Source organism: Pieris napi, chromosome 19, assembly GCF_905475465.1.
Source record: "Pieris napi chromosome 19, ilPieNapi1.2, whole genome shotgun sequence".
Lineage (NCBI taxonomy): Eukaryota > Metazoa > Arthropoda > Insecta > Lepidoptera > Pieridae > Pieris > Pieris napi.
The window spans coordinates 9,226,651-9,248,991 of NC_062252.1; the positions used below are offsets into that span (position 1 = coordinate 9,226,651).

Genomic DNA, 22,341 nt, shown 5'->3' on the forward strand with positions numbered 1-22,341 from the left:
TATATTTATTTTATACACCCAGTTACCTCACACAGTAATATTGCACAATATAATTACACTTATAATAGAGTACATAACAAACATAATTATGCCAGTCACCCATACAGTACTTCAAAACATTAATACATAATATAACAAAATAAATAAAACTCTAGAAACTATGATGTTTTCGATTTGTTTGAACGTATGTTACTTGGTAAAATGATTCTATATACTGTATATATTGAATACAAAATTATCGCAGCAATTGAAAACACCAATGAAACTAGTTTAAGTAAAAATTCTATCTCATAATATTCGAAATAGGAAATATTAGCTCCAGCTGCTCGAAGGTGTTTCGCTCCACCATGTCTCAACACGTACTCTGTCCACCAAATTGCACGTTCTAATGCAGTCTGGGATTGATCATTCATAAGCCTATTAAGTCTTATAATGTTCTCTTTGTAGCTGAAAAATGTCGTCCATTAACGAAAATCTATGTAATCTATAAAGATTAAATCTTTATAACTCAGTCTAGTAGTTTTATTTATTTCATATTTTTCCTGCTTTGTCCTAATTCGATTGTATGATTAATTGAATTATAAGTAAAAAACGTTATCTGTTCATATAGATAAAAGAAAATTGGCATATATAAAAATATTATAAACCAGTATTAATCGGATATTTGTGGCAACATCTCGCACCTGTATTGTTCGAGCCAATACACAACTTATCGGTTTTTTAGCCTCAGTACGTTTACCCTATCCATGTTTTTATGCTATATGTATCATTTACTGAGGCAAATCCAAACTTTGTATGACCCATATGTTTTCTCTTATAACGCAACAGACGCTTTTATTGTTTATAACACTTACTGTTATAATTTAATTACCTCTTATCATTTATAACTGTTTCAATAGCTGTCGTTAATTTTTCTTCTGTGAGTGTATTTAACTCAACTCCGAGTCCAATTTTATGATACTCAAATGACTCAACATTATACCACTGGTCTCCAAACATTGGAATCCCTATAAGTGGTATTCCAGCATTCATAGCTTCATCCATCGACTGAAGACCTCCTTGTGTTATAAATAACTTAATATTTGGATGGCCTGGAAACGTCATAAATAACATTTTTATAAATACATATATTATATTACATTAAACACGTATTACACAAATATTTATGCGCAGGTATCAATACCAATCAGGCATAATTTTATAATTATAATATTCACAAGAAAAATTTTTTACCCACTATTTAAGAAACAAATGAAACTAGATATTGGTACAGAAATAAAAGCCATATCATTAAGGAAACTTACGTAGTAGATCTGATTGTGGTAACCATTTCGCTATTTTAATGTTCTTCGATTTCCCGGGAAGAACATCCGTCTCCCATTTCCATAGTATGTTATAGGGCAGTTTAGAAAATACGTTAATCAAAATCTTTATTTTCTCCGGTGGCAGCATTGATGAGCGAATATTTGATCCAAAACTAATATATATCACGCCATTCTTCGAAGAATCTAAGTATTCTTGGAGATCCTAAAAATAAACTAAGCATAAAAACATAATTTCAAATACGGTAAGCAAAACAAATATTAGATATTGTTGTGAAGATTACTATATCTTTGGTCTTTTTAATACCATAAAATTTATGTTTTTTTTATACTAAGTGAATAAATAAATTTTGATTTTACTTGAGGTAGAGATTTCTGAGGCTTCTTATAAATTCCCCAAATTGAAATAACATTTGGTGGAAGTGGTTGATTATGACTCCATATTGGGTGAATATTTAAGAACATCATATCCACATTTTTATTTAATTCTTTATAAGGGGGTACATCATCGCCACCAAAGTATTTTTTGAATATATTGAAATCCTTATATTCACTCGATTTCCACATGTTAACGATCCAATAATGCTTGTAGAATTCATTTAATTTCTCCCAAAACGTCAAATTGTGTAATCTTTGATGCAACATGTTTGGATACAGAATAGGATGAGAAGGTGCCCCAACCAGATCTTCACCTCCAAAAGCCATTCCAAAAGAACTTATTGCGATAACCGGTGCTTTGTATAAATGCGAGAACAGAATAGCTGGTCTGGCACAAGCTTCAATAATAATTAAATCGTATTTTTTACTTTTATCATTAATGAGTTTTTGTACTCCATCAGTCTTTAATTGTTCTTCTATGACTTTAGCAAAAAAACTTGACATTCCTTCTGCTGTTTTAAATACGCCAGCTTTATCACCAAATTCCATACGTTTCTCTTTCATTTTTTGTATCCACAGATTGTATGAAACATCGTGGACATCTATTTCAGTCAAATTTGCTGGGCGATTGTGGTCATTAAATGCTGGGTCGGTTGTGATGACGGTGACTTCATGGCCAATTCTTGCCAATTCTTGAGTCAAAGGTCGAAACACTACTTGATGACTTAAAGATGACGTGGGGAACACTCCAAGAATTCTTGCCCCATTTGAATTTTGGGCAGTTATCAAAAAAGTGAATAGTAGTTTTATCGTATACATTGCGAATCTAAAGTTAGACTAACAAAGATAATCGTAAAAATAACGACAAATATTTAAAACAAGTGTTATCTATTTTTATCATAAATAACATAAATATAACAAAATTATATAAAACGTCTGTATATATTACAAAAATACTTTGACAGCGAAATATGCATAAGTTTTACCGTAAACATAATATTGAGAATAGTATGTTATGGGATTAAGACAATGGTTTTAAATATAAGATAGAGAATAAACATAATACTTACTAACCACAATAAACAAAAAATTTACAATTGTTCTTCAAATCTAATAAAAACAATCAAGAACATACAATAAACATTTTACAGAAGATAACAAAGTTAAAAAGTAAAACATGGATATTATATTATAATCAGTTATAACAGTTAAGTATATGATTTGCTCGTATTTCGAATCAATAGGAATTAAAATTCGGATCAATACGACAAAATTTTCGTTATGAATTAAGGTTGATGCGTTTACATGTGTTTCATTTGCTCGTTTCTGCCTCTGGGGTTAAAGGTCAATACCATTTAGATAATGAAGAAAATCACAGAAGGTAGATGTAAAAATAAAGCTCTATTAAATCATTTGCTCCTAGCTTCGATTTCTTAGAAATCCCTAAATACAAAAAAAAAATTGGCAGACATTTTACATACTTACATTTTTCAACCATAGCAGTGCGTTGAAGTCCGCAAATCTGATTAAAAGTATTTTTCCAAGCGTGCAAGGGTTAAAAAAAATATATGAAATATTTTTTTTTATTATTATTTTTTTTAAAATTATTAAAGTCATACACGAGAAAACGTAAACCTGTTTTTTACATTTTTAAGGGGGTGTCGACGCAGTCAGATTTGCAACGCAGCGCCACCAAGGTGGCAGAAGTGGTCCTTAATATTCCTTATCGTACAAATATCTAATACAAAATAAATCTATTAGATATTTGTAAGATAATAAATATATATAGTAAAAAAGTCTGCCACATGAGCAAATCATACAGATATATACTCTAGCTAAGAGTATAGCATAGGGCATTTGCGTATCGTAGGAAGTGCTTATAAAGGAGATTTTTGAAAGTTGATGACAAATATACAAGTACAATTTTTTGCTTTAATTTTCCCAAAATATTCTGAGTTTTCTATTTCTGTATTTTTGTTTAAATGTTATTGTGCTAAGCAACGCTACGATTTTAATATGTAGAGATTATTGTGTCATTATAGTATCTTTCATCAAAATTTACTTACGTACGAATTGATATAATCCTTCTGACTTGCAATTTTACCTTCTATGAATCATAATTTTATCGCATTTTTTAGGAAACTCTTTTAAGCAAATTAACATAGTTACTATTTACGATAGTGTCGTTTATCACGTCGTTATCACACGTCAGTGGCGTGACTGGCTGCCCGCATAACTCGCAACATCACGTGCTAGAACTAGTCGAGAGACCTAAGTCCTATGGTCTCTCTATCTATAAAAGATAAATTTACATTACCACACACACTCATAGGAGGAGTGTGAATGGTATGATCATGTGTATTTTATCGCAAACCATGGGGAAAATATATGGGTTCATAGCGAAGACGAACTGGTTACGTGGACGGTCGCACGGGTGGATTTCCGATCTTTTAGGTAATAAAAGGGTCAAAGGGACGTAATTATTTTATTTATTTATAAAAACACAATCCTGTCTTAACAGGTGACCTTAAATTGACAAGAATACACTACAATTTTTTTAAATTTACACACGAAACAAAAAACAACAAACAATAAATAAACAAGAAAAACAAAATTACATAATAAACAAAAAATAATAGAACTATTGTCAGTTTGCCCTTTTCTAGGGTGAAATCTAGAAGGTGCTTTTTGAGTACCAGCGCAGCTAATTAAGAAGGCTAATAACTGGTATCTGGTGCGATTGTTACGGGGATTGTCCGGCTAGTGGATACAAATTAAAATTGCCTCTTTCCACTGTGAAAATAGCCACTAATAGGCAAATCAGGTGGGGTGGGAGGCATCGGAGGACCTTGTTCGAGATGGCGTCGAGACATGGTGTTTATTCTTTAGGGAATGACTAGGCCGGTAAATAAAACTCTTAAGATTTCTTTTAAAAATTGTATTATTCGTTTAATAATTTAAAGTTGCGCCTGGTACAAAACTTGCGCAATGACGCAACAACACTTTTTAATTTCTTCACTTATTCTTTTTGTACCGGGAACTTGAACAGCTGGACCAATGAAAGTATTATGTAGCCTAGTTCTCTCCCCTTTTATTGCGCTGTTGTATTTCTGCAAGTTGATATTTCCTCAAAAGTAAGAAGACAGCTTTCCATAACATGCCGTATATGGTGCTTAGCAGATTTCACTTTAAATGAGGAGTATATGGCGGAATAAAATGTATAGGTAATAGATTGTTGACTTGCAAAGTCAAACAGATAATCTTTATTTTGTTTGATAAATGAACTTAATTCTCGCGCTGCAGCTACAAAATTCGTACCGTTATCAGAAAATATTTCCTTTGGTCTTCCCCGATGAGCAATAAAACGACAAAGTGCCATTATGTATGCTTTTTTAGTTGAGTCACTAACACCCTCTTAATGCATATATACCTATTTGAAACGCAAGCAAACAAATATACACAAATTACATTTAATTAAGCGGCTTCCCTGTCCTTTGCAATTTAAGATAAAAAATGGACCTGCGTAGTCAACTTCTACAGCTAAAAAAGGGTAAGCTGGGATGGGGATTTCCCATTTTAGCTTAAAGAGTTTGCCACGCATACGCCTGCAAATAACGCATCTATTAACTAACCGTTGAGCAAGATGACGCCCGTTAACTGGCCACCGCTGCAAGTAACAATACAGGATCAGCTTCCATATGCTTTAAATGGAATGCTTTATCTCAAAATATAATTGAGTAAGGTGGTTGGTCCTGTGTAATATGATTAGATGCTTTATTTCATAAGAGTAATAATTGTATGCACCTGAACGCCCGCCAACTCATATTATATTGTCATCCATCGCGGCATCAATGCGCCTTGTTCGCAACCTGCCACCCAATCGACTGATTCGAACAGATCACGCAAATATTTTTTTATTTAAGCCACGGGGCCCTCAACACTTAGTGTTGTGCCAAGAGTAATTAATAAAAGATTTATAAAGATTTGACAAAAGTTTAAAGCATTAGTTCTTTTATGAATAACTTAAAATATTATAATATTCATTAAATAACTGATGCTTATACAAAATCTAAGAACTTTAAAATATATGAACAGAAGAGAAAACGGGACGAGAAAGAAAGTAAAAGAACGACAAAAAAAATCTGATTGTTGGTAAAGAATAATGCTTTAGGAAGGCTTTTAGGCTTTTAGGAAGCAGAATATATTAAAATACAACATCATTGGTTAAAGGCAACAATGTTATATGCTGTTATAATGTTACCTTAATAACTATATCAAGGTTACATCCAAGTTATTTGCAAAAACTAAATTAAATTGGCCGCGCCATTTCTCTACAAACTGGCAGCAATGTATGGCACTTAATGATTGCCTACAATCAATAATATATTTTAATACTTACTTATATACCATATATATGGGTATGCCAGCTTTGGCGCCATTCGTGCGTTTTATTCAAATTAAAGTGTCGAGCGTGTATAGCGGCTTCACAGCTGCCTTTAGTGCCAAAACCAAGTTGTGTTGGTTCAAAAATTTTGCTCAATTTACTAATTGCATGTTTTACTGCAATTTTCTAGGTTAATCTACGAAAAGTGCTACCTACAGCAATTGGCCTCACCCCACCATCTTTTTTGGTAAGAGCCACCAAGTTTGCCCCCTATGAAATAGGAGCAACGATTTGGTTTATCTCCCCGCAAAGCATTTTATTAATAAGTTTTTAAGAGCTTCTAAAATTCGAGCACCTGTTTCACCAACACTAAATGATGTTCCAAATCTTTAAGATGTTGGGGTGACAGCCCATCGAAGCCTGTAGCTGAACCTGGTAAAACGAATTTATAGCGTTTAGAATTTCGTCCGTAGACTGAATTTAAAGGCAGGCCTGGACGTCTGTGGGAGGGTATAAGAAAGAAGGTGTGTCTGGAGCACTGGGGTGCTTTGACGTAAGGGCTGCAAGTGTATCCGGGGTGTCATGGGCCAGTACATGATTTGAGAAAAGAAGTCTTGCGGCCCCTTTAGATCTCCATCGTTAATTTTTGAAGTGAAAACTTTTTTAGTTCGGCGTTGGCTTTTTTTTGAAGGGGTAAAAAATTTTAAACTCGCGACAGGACACGTGACCTGATCGAAAATACATATATACATCTAACATATATGTATGTTAGAAATAATGTAATAAGAGGACACGATATCATTTGCTTTATTAGAATGGTAACACCACGCAATATCATAGACATCTTACAGGTTGTAAATTGTCAATGTGTCCAAGTCAATTTGTCAGTAGTGCGTTGAATCGATCGATTGAATGATTTATGATTTATTTGATAAAGTAAATAATATTAAATATAATAAAACTCTTGACGTAATCATCGTATACGAAGCTACCAGTTAGAAAATGCGCATATTGACTGATATAATGAATAACCACTTTAAATAGGATTGTACTTAAGATATAAATAATATATGCCCGTATATATTATCAGACATACTACTTTAAAGTAGGTTTATGTTGCAGGCAAATCGCGTCATTATTACGTAGACTTAACTATAAAAATCGGTCGCTAACAAACAGGAAAACGTTGTTATTATGAAATAAGAATATCGATAAACTACTCGTATATTCTAACCTTAGGTTTAAAGACTTTATTTCTCAAAAAAGACAACAAATGTCACTTACATGAGAATAATACTCTAGATAACATAACATTGTAGTCGTTCTTAAAATAATCACAATAAAATATAGCCGTACATGCAATAAATTTAAAAAATAAAAGTAAACAAAGAAATATGAATTAAAAGTAAGTAATAAGAAATGAATTTAAAAGTTAATGTGGGTAGTTTATTATACAGCTGTGCGCCTTCGTAGGTAAACATTTTTTTGCCGTAGTTCGTACGTACTTTAGGTAATGCAAGATAACTCGTTCGACGCATACTTCGTACACGTGGCGGTTTGGAGAAAGCTAAACTAGTATGGAGAGAACTTGTTATAAATTTTTTTACAAGAATACATGTGTGATAAATATAAAGTTGTTTTAGATTCATTATGTTTGTGTCTCGATATATATTTATGGTAGGTGCAAGATAATTATAGTGGAACAGTATTTTTATAATTTTATTTTGTAATACTTGAATATTTATTAATTTAGTTTTAGCGGCGCTGCCCCATACTTCAATTAAATAAAGTAGATGTGGCTTGACCAACGAGTTGTAGATGGTGTAACGTACCTGACGTGGGATACACCGAGCAATGTGTCGAAGTGATCCCATAAGTGAACAGAGCTTCGATCTGATGTGCTCAATTTGTGTATTCCACGTCAAACCGCTATCCATTCTAAGACCGAGATATTTTTCTGTACTTTTTTCTTCTATGACCGTGTTATTTATTTGTAATGGATCATGAGGTAAAACTTTTTTATTTTTAGATTTAAATATAATGTAGCATGATTTCGACGCGTTGACAGTGAGTAAATTATATTGAAACCAAGTGAAGAGTAGATTAAGGTCTTCTTGGGCTCTGCTGAAGATATCTTTGATTGAACTGCCAAAGTAAAATAAACACGTATCATCTGCATATAAAGTAAGGTGACCGTTTAATCCAATTTCATGCAAGTTATTTACATAAATAAGAAAGAGTAATGGACCCAAAATAGAACCCTGTGGAACGCCGTATTCGATAGGCAACGGTTTACTCTGAGTATTATCTATTTTAACTACCTGAAATCGATTTTTTAAATATGATTGAAAAATTTTGAGAGCTGTGCCTTTGATTCCAATGCATTCAAGCTTTTGTAGTAATAGTTTATGGCTTACAGTATCAAATGCTTTTTTTAAATCAATAAATACACCTAACGTAATGTTTTTATTATTATTTTGACAGTAAAAGTTTTATTTTTATTAATCAAATATACAGTATTTACAATTTTCTTAACTATTAAAGTATAATTAAATTTACATTTGGATAAGCCTTTCAAGTATTTTAATAATCAAATTTACTTTCAGACATTGATAGAAACAGTTTATTTTTAATGTATATATTAATTATTCTATCTATACGCACAGTATTTCAGACGGTAATATTGAACAATATAAATATTTACACTTAGAATAGAGTACATCACAAACATAATAATGCCAGACATCAGCCAGACAACTCTACAAACTATGATGTTTTCGATTTGTTTGAACGTACGTTACTTGGTACAATGATTCTATATACTGTATATATTGAATACAAAATAATCGCAGCAATTAAAAACACCAATGAAACAAGTTTAAGTAAAAATTCTATCTCATAATATTCAAAATAGGAAATATTAGCTCCAGCTGCTCGAAGGTGTTTCGCTCCACCATGTCTCAACACGTACTCTGTCCACCAAACCGCACGTTCTAATGCACTTTGGGATTGATCATTCATTAGCCTATTGAGTCTTATAATGTTCTCTTTGTAGCTGAAAAATATCGTCCATTAACGAAAAACTATGTAATCTATATAACTAAGTCTAGTATTTTTATTTATTTAATAATTTTCCTGGTTTGTCCTAATTCGATTATATGACTAATTGAATTATAAGTCAAAAACATTTTATCTGTTAATATAGATAACAAAAAATTGCATACCTATATGAAAATATTATTAACGAGTATTAATCGGATGTTTGTGGCACCTCTATTGTTCAATACACAATTTTTTGGTTTAATAGGCTCAGAGGGTATTCCATATCCACATGCTATGCCTATCATTTATTGAGGCAAATCCAAAGTTTGTATGACCCATAAGTTTTCTCTTATAACGCAATAGACTCTTTTATTGTTTTATACATATACTTACTGTTATAATTTAATTACCTCTTATCATTTATAACTGTTCCAATAGCTGTCGTTAATTGTTCTTCTGTGATTGTATCTAACTCAACTCCGAGTCCAATTTTATGATACTCAAATGACTCAACATTATACCACTGGTCTCCAAACATTGGTATGCCTATAAGTGGTATTCCGGCATTCATAGCTTCATCCATCGACTGAAGTCCTCCTTGTGTTATAAATAACTTAATATTTGGATGGCCTGGAAACGTCATAAATAAAATTTTAATAAATATATATTATATCACGTAAATAATAATAAATAAATAAATCGTTTATTTGCCAAGATAGTGGTACAATTAGATCGATCAACAAGAAAAATCCGCACAATCAGCCATATATAAATAGGCAAGCAAATGTCATATAAACTTTTTGCAATGTCATATAATAAGAACATTAACGTAATGTCATAATAAGAATTTAAGTCATTTATAATTATTGTTAAAAAACTTTCTAAATACTCGCTCACGCTATAAAAGCACCTTGACTTTAAAAACCTAATCACCTTCCCCTTGAAAACATTATATGGCAGCGATCTATAACTTCTAGGAAGCTGATTAAATATTCTTATAGCCATTTTTTTGGAATATAGCGCGGTGCAATATGCAGGCACTCGCAGCCGTGTTGGAGCCCTCGGTATATACAAGAAACTTTCTTTATATTATGTTTAAAATAATTTTGGATGCTTCTTTACAGTCATAACTGCTTCAAATATATATAAACTTGGTACTGTCAGAATACCGAGATCGTGAAAAATTGGTTTACAGCTTATAAAAGGTCCAACGCCCATGATAGCCCTAATACATTTTTTTTGAGTAATAAAAACTATACTCTCATCTACCGAATTTCCCCATAAAAGGATACCATAGCGCAAAACAGAGGCAACATAGCAGTGATAAACAATAATTAATGCGTGTTTTGAAGCCACCTTGCGAGTTCGACTCAAAGCAAAAACAAATTTATTAAGGCGCGTGCATATCGTTAAAATGTATTGTTTCCAATTAAGATTTTGGTCCAGTGTTATGCCTAGAAACTTGGTTGATACAACTTCTCCAATTGACTCGTTTTTATGATTGATTTTGAGGTTATTGGGTCTGCAATTATTATAATTCCGAAATTGTATAAAAAAATTTTTTTTACTTAAATTATTAATTTCCAACCATTCCATGACATTCTTTACTGTTTCATTCAATAATGATTCGTGGTACGCGTAGTATCTTTCGACACGACCACTGAGATATCATCCGCGTAAAGAATGCATTTATTACTAACCAAATTCGGTAAATAATTAATGTACAGAAGAAACAGCAATGAAAATAACACAAATATTTATGCGCAAGTAGGTATCAATACCAATTAGGCATAGGTTCATGATTATAAAATTTACATGCAAAATTTTTACCCACTATTTAACTAACAGAAATAAAACCCATATCATTAAGGAAACTTACGTAGCAGATCTGATTGTGGTAACCATTTCGCTATTTTAATGTTCTTCGATTTTCCGGGAAGTACATCCGTCTCCCATTTCCATAGTACATTATAGGGCAGTTTAGAAAATACGTTAATCAAAATATTTATTTTCTCCGGTGGCAGCATTGACGAGAGAACATTTGATCCAAAACTAATATATATCACGCCATTCTTCGAAGAATCTAAGTATGCTTGGAGATCCTAAAAAGTAACAAAGCATTAAAAACATAATTAGATACGGTAAGCAAAACAAATATTAGATATTGTTTAGTTATTAGATAATAAGGCAACTTGTGAATATATTAGTCTTTTTAATACCATCAAATTTATGTTTTTTATACTAAGCGAATAAATTAACATTGATTTTACTTGTGGTAGAGATTTCTGAGGCTTCTTATGAATTCCCCAAATTGAAATAACATTTGGTGGAAGAGGTTGATTATGACTCCATATTGGGTGAATATTTAAGAACATCATATCCACATTTTTATTTAGTTCTTTATAAGAGGGTACATCATCGCCACCAAAGTATTTCTTTAACAAATTGAATTCCTTATTTTCAGTTGATTCCCACATATTAAGGATCCAATAATGCTTATAGAATTCATTAAATTTCTCCCAAAACGTCAAATTGTGTAATCTTTGATGCACCATGTTTGGATACAGAATAGGATGAGAAGGTGCTCCAACCAGATCTTCACCTCCAAAAGCCATTCCGAAGGAACTCATTGCGATAACCGGTGCTTTGTATAAATGCGAGAACATAATAGCTGGTCTTGCACAAGCTTCAATAATAATTAAATCATATTTTTTACTTTTATCTTTAATGAGTGTTTGTACTCCATCAGTTTTTAATTGTTCTTCTACGATTTTACCAAAAAAGGTTGCCATTTTTTCTGCTCCTTTGAATATGCCAGCTTTATCACCAAATTCCATACGGTTGTCTTTCATTATTTGTAGCCACAGATTGTATGAAACATCGTGTACATCTATTTCCGTCAAATTTGCTGGCCGATTGTGGTCATTAAATGCTGGGTCTGTTGTAATGACGGTGACTTCGTGGCCAATTCTAGCCAATTCTTGAGTCAAAGGTCGAAATACTACTTGATGACTTATAGATGCCGTGGGGAACACTCCAAGAATCCTTGCCCCATTTGAATTTTGGGCAGTTATCAAAAAAGCCAATAATATTATCCTATACATTGCGAATCTAAAGTACGACTAAAAAAGATAATCATAAAAATGATTACAAATATTTAATACAAGTCTTATCGATTATTATCATAATTGATTATATAACAAAATTGTATAAATTCCGACTGTATATTGTATAAAAATAATTTCACATCGAAATAATAAAATAATACCGTATACATAATATTGAGAATAGTATGTTTGTGGTATTAGGGAAAACAACGACTAGTAGATATTTTGGAGAGGACAGAGTATGAATAGTTCCATACATATTTATATGTAAGAAATGTATGTACTGTTAACTGCTAATAGGTATCATTAAATGTCAAAGAGCCCATAAATTAATTACATTTAAGTCAAATCAATTAAAAACCGTTAGTTTATTCGATTTACCAATATTACAAATCTACAAACTACTCAGATAGTCAATAATTCATTCATTCATTAGCCTTTATTGCTGACACCCAGTATAAATTTACAGCATTGATGTTCCAAACCATTAATATCACTTTAAACCTTATTGTGTACTCGTTCCGACACTTTAATATATTCTTTAACTTACCTTAAAAGTTAAAGAATATATATATATATATATATATATATAATTATATATATATATATATAGTTAATCATTTAACACTGGTTCCTACGACTGCCGTTCGACTCTGTAGTTGATTCGGTTTCGACGGAACGAGTACACAAATGTCTCGAAACTTGTTTATTACTAATTGGGGTTGCTATAAATACAGGCACTGGTCGATACGGTGGAGGAACGTCGATCACCACCACGATCTAGAGCTCCATACCTTGGGCTATCCCAATGGATGAAGTTGACCTCTACATGTCACTTTGAGATGGCTAAACATAATCCCAAGCCATTGGTGCGTAAAAGCATCAATAAAGGCCCGTAGGAGGCTCCCGAGGATCCCGATGATCCAATCACGATAGCTAATGACAAATAAAAAGCTTGAAATTTGCCCGCGGCAAAGAAAAGTCATAATCAGGTAAAATGCGTCTTCACCAGAGAAGGCGTAGATCTTTGCTTTACCACCCCGCGATGGCCCAAGCCGAGGCTTGAATCTACCAAGAACGCCCTTGGCCTAGTCGCAGGAAAATGCCAATTCCGGCCGAGCTACGCTCGCCAAAACAGCCTGGGCTAAGTTGTAAAGGCCCTTAAGCCCTTATTTAGTAAATATGACGTCATCACTGTTAACGACGCCATAAATGACGTGATCATGACAATCCTTCCTTTCTCTTCCTTCAATTGTCATTTACTGCCTTTTAACCTCTACCTTGCTTACTTCAGGTGTTATCCTTGACTTGAATCTATCCACGAAGACCACCTGCAGTACATCATCTCTTTAATCCAGAAGCGCAACATATGAGGTATGTGAAATCCTTTCTCTCATACTGTTATTCTTTCAATATTATTCCATAACAGTGAGAACTCCCTTCTACCGTGTGTCAACCAACACTTAACGCCTCGCATACAGTCCACTCTCTCGGTTCAGTTACACCGTTCTAGACAATTATAAGAATTCCTCTCGCATAACGCCATAGCGGCCAATATTTAGATGGTGGATTGTGTTCCTATTACTAACCGTAACCATTATCCCCACTTACTAGCTTATATGTTTAATTCCTTCTCGCTACAGATTGGTTTGGTCTGCCACACCACACACCTTGTACCAACTTCCTTAACGCAAACAAGCAATTTCTTCCAAACAATCCATATATATGAAGATAACGAAGAACACAGTACTACTAGGACTGGAAAACAACAAAGATAAAAATAAAACAGGCTTATTAAAAAGGACAACGACTACACCGAATTAGACAGAGGAATAAACTGTTTCATAAAGGAACTAGGAGGTTAATGTTTTCCTTAAATTTTTACAGTACTTACTTAGATTTTTATGGTTATTATTTAGTATTATTTACTTGTTATTGTTCTAAGAAGAGCTTCAATTTTAATATATAGGGATTGGTTAATATTTTCTGTAGTCAATGTATCTTTTATCATAATTTTACGCTGTGATACGCACAAATTGATATGATATTCGATTTGTATTTTTTAATCTTTTGTGACTTATCATGTTTCTAAATGAACTCCTATTCGCAGTTTTGTCTTTTCGATAGTGACATATAGTAAAAATAAATATAATTAGTGTTACTTTCAGACATTGAAAAAAACAATTTATTTTTATTATAGGAAAACAATTAATATTTATTCTATACAGACACAAATCTTTACATTTGGAATATAATACATACTGTTTTAACATAATCTCATTATTTATATAATATGCCCATCACATACACAGTACTTCAAAACATTAATACATATAACAAAATGATGATGAAACTATGATGTTTTCGATTTGTTTAAACGTAAGTTACTTGGTACAATGATTCTATATAGTCTATATATTAAAAACAAAATAATCGCAGCAATTAAAAACACCAATGAAACTAGTTTAAGTAAAAATTCTATCTCATAATATTCAAAATAGGAAAGATTAGCTCCAGCTGCTCGAAGGTGTTTCGCTCCACCATGTCTCAACACGTACTCTGTCCACCAAACCGCGCGTTCTAATGCACTCTGGGATTGATCATTCATAAGCCTATTAAGTCTTATAATGTTCTCTTTGTAGCTGAAAAATATCGTCCATTAACGAAAAACGATGTAATCTAAAAGATTTAATCTATATAACTAAGTCTAGTAGTTTTATTTATTTTATATTTTTCCTGTTTTGTCCTAATTCGATTATATGACTTATTGAATTATAAGTAAAAAACATTTTATCTGTTCATATAGATAAAAGAAAAATATTATTAACGAGTATTAATCGGATATTTGTGGCAACATCTCGCACCTCTATTGTTCGAGCCAATACACAACTTGTCGGTTTATTAGCCTCAGTACGTTTACCCTATCCATGTTTTTATGCTATATCTATCATTTATTGAGGCAAATCCAAACTTTGTATGACCCATGTTTTCTCTTATAACGCAACAGACGCTATTATTGTTTTATACGTATATACTTACTGTTATAATTTAATTACCTCTTATCATTTATAACTGTTCCAATAGCTGTCGTTAATTGTTCTTCTGTGAGTGTATTTAACTCAACTCCGAGTCCAATTTTATGATACTCAAATGACTCAACATTATACCACTGGTCTCCAAACATTGGAATCCCTATAAGTGGTATTCCAGCATTCATAGCTTCATCCATCGACTGAAGACCTCCTTGTGTTATAAATAACTTAATATTGGGATGGCCTGGAAACGTCATAAGTAACTTTTTAATAAATATATATTATATTAAACACGTATTACACAAATATTTATGCGCAAGTATGTATCGATACCAATCAGGCATAATTTTATAATTATAATATTCACAAGCAAAAATTTTTACCCACTATTTAAGAAACAAATGAAACTAGATATTGGTATAGAAATAAAAGCCATATCATTAAGGAAACTTACGTAGTAGATCTGATTGTGGTAACCATTTCGCTATTTTAATATTCTTCGATTTCCCGGGAAGAACATCCGTCTCCCATTTCCATAGTATATTATAGGGCAGTTTAGAAAATACGTTAATCAAAATCTTTATTTTCTCCGGTGGCAGCATTGATGAGCGAATATTTGATCCAAAACTAATATATATCACGCCATTCTTCGAAGAATCTAAGTATTCTTGGAGATCCTAAAAATAAACTAAGCATAAAAACATAATTTCAAATACGGTAAGCAAAACAAATATTAGATATTGTTGTGAATATTACTATATCTTTGGTCTTTTTAATACCATAAAATTTATGTTTTTTTAAACTAAGTGAATAAATAAATTTTGATTTTACTTGAGGTAGAGATTTCTGAGGCTTCTTATAAATTCCCCAAATTGAAATAACATTTGGTGGAAGTGGTTGATTATGACTCCATATTGGGTGAATATTTAAGAACATCATATCCACATTTTTATTTAATTCTTTATAAGGGGGTACATCATCGCCACCAAAGTATTTTTTGAATATATTGAAATCCTTATATTCACTCGATTTCCACATGTTAACAATCCAATAATGCTTGTAGAATTCATTTAATTTCTCCCAGAACGTCAAATTGTGTAATCTTTGATGCAACATGTTTGGATACAGAATAGGATGAGAAGGTGCCCCAACCAGATCTTCACCTCCAAAAGCCATTCCAAAAGAACTTATTGCGATAACCGGTGCTTTGTATAAATGCGAGAACAGAATAGCTGGTCTGGCACAAGCTTCAATAATAATTAAATCGTATTTTTTACTTTTATCATTAATGAGTTTTTGTACTCCATCAGTCTTTAATTGTTCTTCTATGACTTTAGCAAAAAAACTTGACATTCCTTCTGCTGTTTTAAATACGCCAGCTTTATCACCAAATTCCATACGTTTCTCTTTCATTTTTTGTATCCACAGATTGTATGAAACATCGTGGACATCTATTTCAGTCAAATTTGCTGGGCGATTGTGGTCATTAAATGCTGGGTCGGTTGTGATGACGGTGACTTCGTGGCCAATTCTTGCCAATTCTTGAGTCAAAGGTCGAAACACTACTTGATGACTTAATGATGACGTGGGGAAAACTCCTAGAATTCTTGCCCCATTTGAATTTTGGGCAGTTATCAAAAAAGTGAATAGTAGTTTTATCGTATACATTGCGAATCTAAAGTTAGACTAACAAAGATAATCGTAAAAAATACTACGAATATTTAAAACAAGTCTTATCTATTTTTATCATAAATAACATAAATATTACAAAATTATATAATACGTCTGTATATAATATTATTATACTTTGACAGCGACATATGGATAAGTTTTACCGTATACATAATATTGAGAATAGTATGTTTTTGGATTAAGGTTAAAGTATATTACATATTTTCGTGGAACTGAAACCGTACAAATAGTTTAAAATACGAGAATAAACATAATACTTACCAACCAAATATAACATTTTTTTTTAAATTATAATAATTCATTAAAACGTGTGCTCGTATTTCGTATTAATAGGAATTAAAATTCGGATCAATACGACAAAATTTTCGTTATGAATTAAGGTTGATGCGTTTACATGTGTTACTTGGGTTCAAATCTGTAAAAAAATCTATACTAAATCATTTGCTCGTTTCTGCCTCTGGGGTTAATGGTCAATACCATTTAGATAATAAAGAAAATCACAGGAGGTAGGTGTCAAAAAAACCTCTATTCAATCTCATTCAAATTGCTCCTAGCTGTTATTGGGTCCATTTGATTTCTTAGAAACCCCTCAATACAAAAAAAAAGGGTGCGTGTACTTATGTACGCGCGTAAGAAGTTATACTTCTTTGGCATTATTAAAAATAGTTTTTGATTGCATGCAAATAATTAATTACAATTAAATAATCAAAGACTGGAAAAGGAGTCATTAAAGTCAATAAAGTTCAGTTTACATTTGAAAAATTAATTAAATAAATATTTATTATTATTCTCTTACATTAAACAAATAAAACACTATTTATCTTTAAACCATTTTTATTTCATTATACTATTTATTTTTAAGTGACTCTAATGTCTTCATCAGAATTTCGGTTTGTAATTTTAAATTAATCATTACTTGGTTGTGCATCTACGAGGCTTCTCCAAAACTACTTGCTTTCTGCAACAAATAAGAGAATATTAATTTAAGCTCTGTCCATGCAAAACTTAAAAAATTTTATAATTCATATTATAAATTTTTTAACACATTTATATTAATATAATTATATAAATGTGTTAATAATATAATTTGTAGCACATGCTACAGACCTGGATAGCAACTTTCTTTTATTCTATTTAGAGATAGAGATAATTTAAATATAATACCGGTGTCTTCCTTGTAGGTTTCTTTGGAGTTGTTTGGGGATTCTTGTTGTTCAGTTCGACATGATTTTCTTTAACCTTTCTTTAATCCTACAAAATAATGAAATTGTTAAGTTATGTTGTCACTGTTGTGCACACCTTTGTTTGGCTTTTTTAGTATTCAAGTTATGTCAAAACTGATTTATTACCTTGTCATTGTTGGCTTTATTTGCTTTTGGGATATCAATTGTTTCCAAAATGATTTTATTTGTAATAACCTGAAATATATAAATAACATCTATTAATTTAAGTATCATGGTGAGTGGTTCGCACTCAGGTATTAAGGTGTATTATACCCACTGTCCATTATAAGTGGGAATGGGCTCACTTCTGGCAGGACAGAGTTTCGGTACTACAAGTGCAACATGGATGTTTTGAGGTATTACAATATCTCTAACTACCCTGTAGGGGAATAAAGTAATGTTGTAAGCATATGCCTATGCTTGAAAGGTTGAACCTTGAACATCACCATACATCATATTTATAATTAACATTCCTACCTCGACACCATCACAATCAAATTCATTGAAATCTACTTCAAACCATTGTGTCTCGAGAAGGTGATGGTGGCTTTGTTCCACCTCCAGTTTTTGATGTTTCACGGCGATAAGATGACAACTCTTTTTTTGTATTCAATTTAGTGCACTTCCACTGATTCATCAATTGTTTTTTGTCTCTTGTCCTTATATTTGCTAGATTAAATCTGATGTTTTGATTAAATAGTGTGGTCATTTTTTTGAGATGCAGGTACTTATTAAAATGTTTACTTCTCTGTTATATCCCTCCAAGCCTTCATTTTCTCCTTATTAGTATTCGTGCTTAAATCTTTGTTCTCAATTATTGATATATAGGGTCGTAGAATATTTCTAAAAAGTTGCTGTAACAAACGCAATAAACAAAAGCAATGAATAATGGTTCATGTTTCAGTTTTAATCAACAATAATACTCGATAATACATACGGATAGTTAACCTCAATTGTATTGAAGCACTCAGGAAGGTTAGCACAGTTTTTTCACAAATATTTTATATTATTTCACAAATATTTTGTATAATGAAAATAACTAGGTATATAATTATTAATTTTAAACAATAATTAAAACTCCTATATTTGTTTAAAAGGTAAATGTCATTGTCAGATGTCAATTGTCATGGTCATTCAAAATTTTTGTTAAGCTGCTAAGCTAGAATATGCGTGAAGTTAGCTTCACGCATATTCTATTTCTTTTTACTTGTAGTTTGTCTTATTCCCATCTCGCTCGCGCACGCTATATCACACTGCCAATTTTGTGTCATAGGTGCGCGCGCAATCGTAAAATTTCACTCTCATCAATTTTTCATAACGCGCCTAAAGAAGTACAACTTCAAAAAAATTGGCAGACATTTTACTTACTTACATTTTTCAACCATAGCAGTGCGTTGAAGTCCGCAAATCTGATTAAAAGTATTTTTCCAAGGGTGCATTTCATTTTTTTTTTTAATCCATAACTTGAAAAGTCAGTCTTAGATTTCTGCCTTTTCGTTTTTTTTCATTATGACAAGGTTTCTAAAAATCAGCCTTACAGTCATACACGAGAAAATGTAAACCTGTTTTTTTTACATTTTTAAGGGGGTGTCGACGCAGTCAGATTTGTCAACGCAACGCCACCATGGTGGCAGAAGTGGTCCTTCATATTCCTTATCGTACAAATATAAAATAAATCTATTAGATATTTGTACGATAGTAAATATATATATATAATAAAAAAGTCTGCCACATGAGCAAATCCTATAGATATTTTACTATTCAATTATCTAGCTAAGAGGATCTAGGATAGGGAATTTGCGTATCGTAGCAAGTGCAGGTATTTTTTTTCTTTTCTCACATTTTTTGCTTTAATTTTCCCATTATATTCTGAGTTTTCTATTTCTGTATTTTTGTTTAAATGTTATTGTGCTAAGCAACGCTACGATTTTAATATGTAGAGATTACTGTATCATTATAGTATCTTGATAATTGACTTACGTACGAATTGATATAATTCTTCTGACTTGCAATTTTACCTTCTATGAATCATAATTTTATCGCATTTTTTAGGAAACTCTTTTTAAGCAAATTTACATAGTTACTATTTACGATAGTGTCGCTTATCACGCCGTTATCACACGTCAGTGGCGTGACTGGCTGACCCGCATAACTCGCAACATCATGTGCTAGAACTAGTCGAGAGACCTAAGTCCTATGGTCTCTCTATCTTTCTTTACTAATATTATAAAGAGAAAAGATTTGATATTTTGTTTGTTTGAAATGAATAGGCTCCGAAACTACTAGACCGATTTCAAAAATTCTTTCACCGTTGGCAAGCTACACTATTCCCGAAAGACATAGGCTATGTTTCATTTAAAAAAAAATAGGGATGCTTACTATAACTTGAATAATCTAACCCAAGGTGTAAAAAAATAAACAAAAAACTTCCTTATATCGCGTGCGCTGCAAAAACTATTAATGATAGAACAAAATGATGTAATACAATTTTTCAGGACACATCACTATCTATAAAAAATGTCGCGATAGCATGACTCTATATTTTATAGTTACGTCACAATAAGCGTCCTTTTATAAATTTTTTTTTTATTAAAATACCACCGCTAGAAAAGGTTCTTTTTTTCGTACCTAGGTATTGATCCTTATCAAAATAAATACCAACGTTTCACATAAGCTACAATTTAATGGCATAACCACCAAAAAAGCATGGTGGATTGGTGTTCTCCTGCCGTTTCTCTTGAATAGTTTACTACTATGTAAAATAATAAAAATCTTAGCCACAGCAACGCTTGGCCGAGTCTACTAGTAAAAGATAAAGTTACATTACCACACACACTCATTGGAGGAGTGTGAATGGTATCATCATGTGTATTTTATCGCAAACCATGGGGAAAAGATATGGGTTCATGGGGAAGACGAACTGGTTACGTGGACGGTTGCACGGGTGGATTCTCGATATTTTAGGGTTCGGTTGCGGTTTGGAGTCTGTGCACGATGACACCTCAGCTGTCTTTATGGATGGTATAGAGAGCGGTATTATCGGCATAGTGGGTTAGCTCCACAATTGGAGCTCACGGGATATCGAAGGTGAACAGCAGCGGTGAAAAGGAGGACCTAATTAATTAATAAAAGGGTCAAAGGGACGTAATTATTTTATTTATTTATAAAAACACAATCCTGTCTTAACAGGTGACCTTAAATTGACAAGAATACACTACATTTTTTTTAAATTTACACACGAAACAAAAAACAACAAACAATAAATAAACAAGAAAAACAAAATTACATAATAAACAAAAAATAATAGAACTATTGTCAGTTTGCCCTTTTCTAGGGTGAAATCTAGAAGGTGCTTTTTGAGTACCAGCGCAGCTAATTAAGAAGGCTAATAACTGGTATCTGGTGGGATTGTTATGGGGCTTGTCCGGCTAGTGGATACGAATTAAAATCGCCTCTTTCCACTGTGAAAATAGCCACTAATAGGCATATCAGGTGAGGAGGGAGGCATCGGGGGACCTTGTTCGAGATGGCGTCGAGACATGGTGTATTTTTTAGGGAATGACTGGGCCGGTAAATAAAACTCTTTAGATTTCTTGTAAAAATTGTATTATTCCTTATATGACCTTTAGCTGGTCAAGTAAAATTAGATTAGATGATGGCGCAAGTCCTTTAATAATTTGCGCCTGGTACAAAAGTTGCGCAATGACGCAACAACACTTTTTAATTTCTTCACTTACATCTTCTGACCGACTGTCCCATGTATGGATACGACAGGTATAACGCTGAGCAAGCTATGGGCATGAGGGTAACGGAGACGAGTTTGAAGGGAATAATGCTCAATGTTAGGTTGAGGGGCATCTTTTTGGGATTTGCTGTGAGGGTCATGCAGGGGGTTGTCAAAAGAAATAGGTAGTAGTAGAGTAGTAATATAGTAATAGAAAGTAAACATTCGGGTTACCAATACATTTATGTAAGCTTTTTAACACCTCCGACGACTATATAGTCGGGGAATAATCTGGAAACGTTTAAAAAAAAAAAAATTCTTCAATTATTCTTTTTGTACCGGGAACTTGAACAGCTGGGCCAATGAAAGTATTATGTAGCCGCTGCTGATTGTAACCTCTGCCACTCTGCACTACTCCCCGATATTAAGATTGGCAG

At 32.4% G+C, this 22,341-nt stretch overlaps 3 protein-coding genes across 5 annotated transcripts; all 3 read right to left on the reverse strand.

Annotated features, from left to right (window-relative positions):
- Window positions 1–10: 10 nt before the first annotated feature.
- On the reverse strand, window positions 11–2,527 carry LOC125059098 (UDP-glycosyltransferase UGT5-like). Of its 2 annotated transcripts, XM_047663307.1 has the most exons (4): window positions 1,683–2,527; window positions 1,305–1,527; window positions 872–1,091; window positions 11–447 (listed from the first exon to the last, which is right to left on the reverse strand). In XM_047663307.1, the coding sequence occupies exons 1-4, from the start codon at window positions 2,517–2,519 to the stop codon at window positions 159–161; spliced, it is 1,569 nt and encodes a 522-aa protein (XP_047519263.1). In that variant the 5' UTR covers window positions 2,520–2,527; the 3' UTR covers window positions 11–158. The 2 variants fall into 2 exon arrangements, with proteins under 2 accessions (XP_047519263.1, XP_047519264.1); XM_047663308.1 differs by lacking the exon at window positions 11–447 and having other exon boundaries at window positions 868–1,091.
- Window positions 2,528–8,808: 6,281 nt separating this feature from the next.
- On the reverse strand, window positions 8,809–12,232 carry LOC125059099 (UDP-glycosyltransferase UGT5-like). 2 transcript variants are annotated; one of them, XM_047663309.1, is made up of 4 exons: window positions 11,397–12,232; window positions 11,006–11,228; window positions 9,537–9,756; window positions 8,809–9,139 (listed from the first exon to the last, which is right to left on the reverse strand). In XM_047663309.1, the coding sequence occupies exons 1-4, from the start codon at window positions 12,228–12,230 to the stop codon at window positions 8,851–8,853; spliced, it is 1,566 nt and encodes a 521-aa protein (XP_047519265.1). In that variant the 5' UTR covers window positions 12,231–12,232; the 3' UTR covers window positions 8,809–8,850. The 2 variants fall into 2 exon arrangements, with proteins under 2 accessions (XP_047519265.1, XP_047519266.1); XM_047663310.1 differs by lacking the exon at window positions 8,809–9,139 and having other exon boundaries at window positions 9,533–9,756.
- Window positions 12,233–15,285: 3,053 nt separating this feature from the next.
- On the reverse strand, window positions 15,286–16,938 carry LOC125059108 (UDP-glycosyltransferase UGT5-like). The gene is made up of 3 exons (XM_047663324.1): window positions 16,097–16,938; window positions 15,720–15,942; window positions 15,286–15,509 (listed from the first exon to the last, which is right to left on the reverse strand). Exons 1-3 carry the CDS (start codon window positions 16,931–16,933, stop codon window positions 15,286–15,288), a joined length of 1,284 nt encoding a protein of 427 aa, XP_047519280.1. The 5' UTR covers window positions 16,934–16,938.
- Window positions 16,939–22,341: the final 5,403 nt, after the last annotated feature.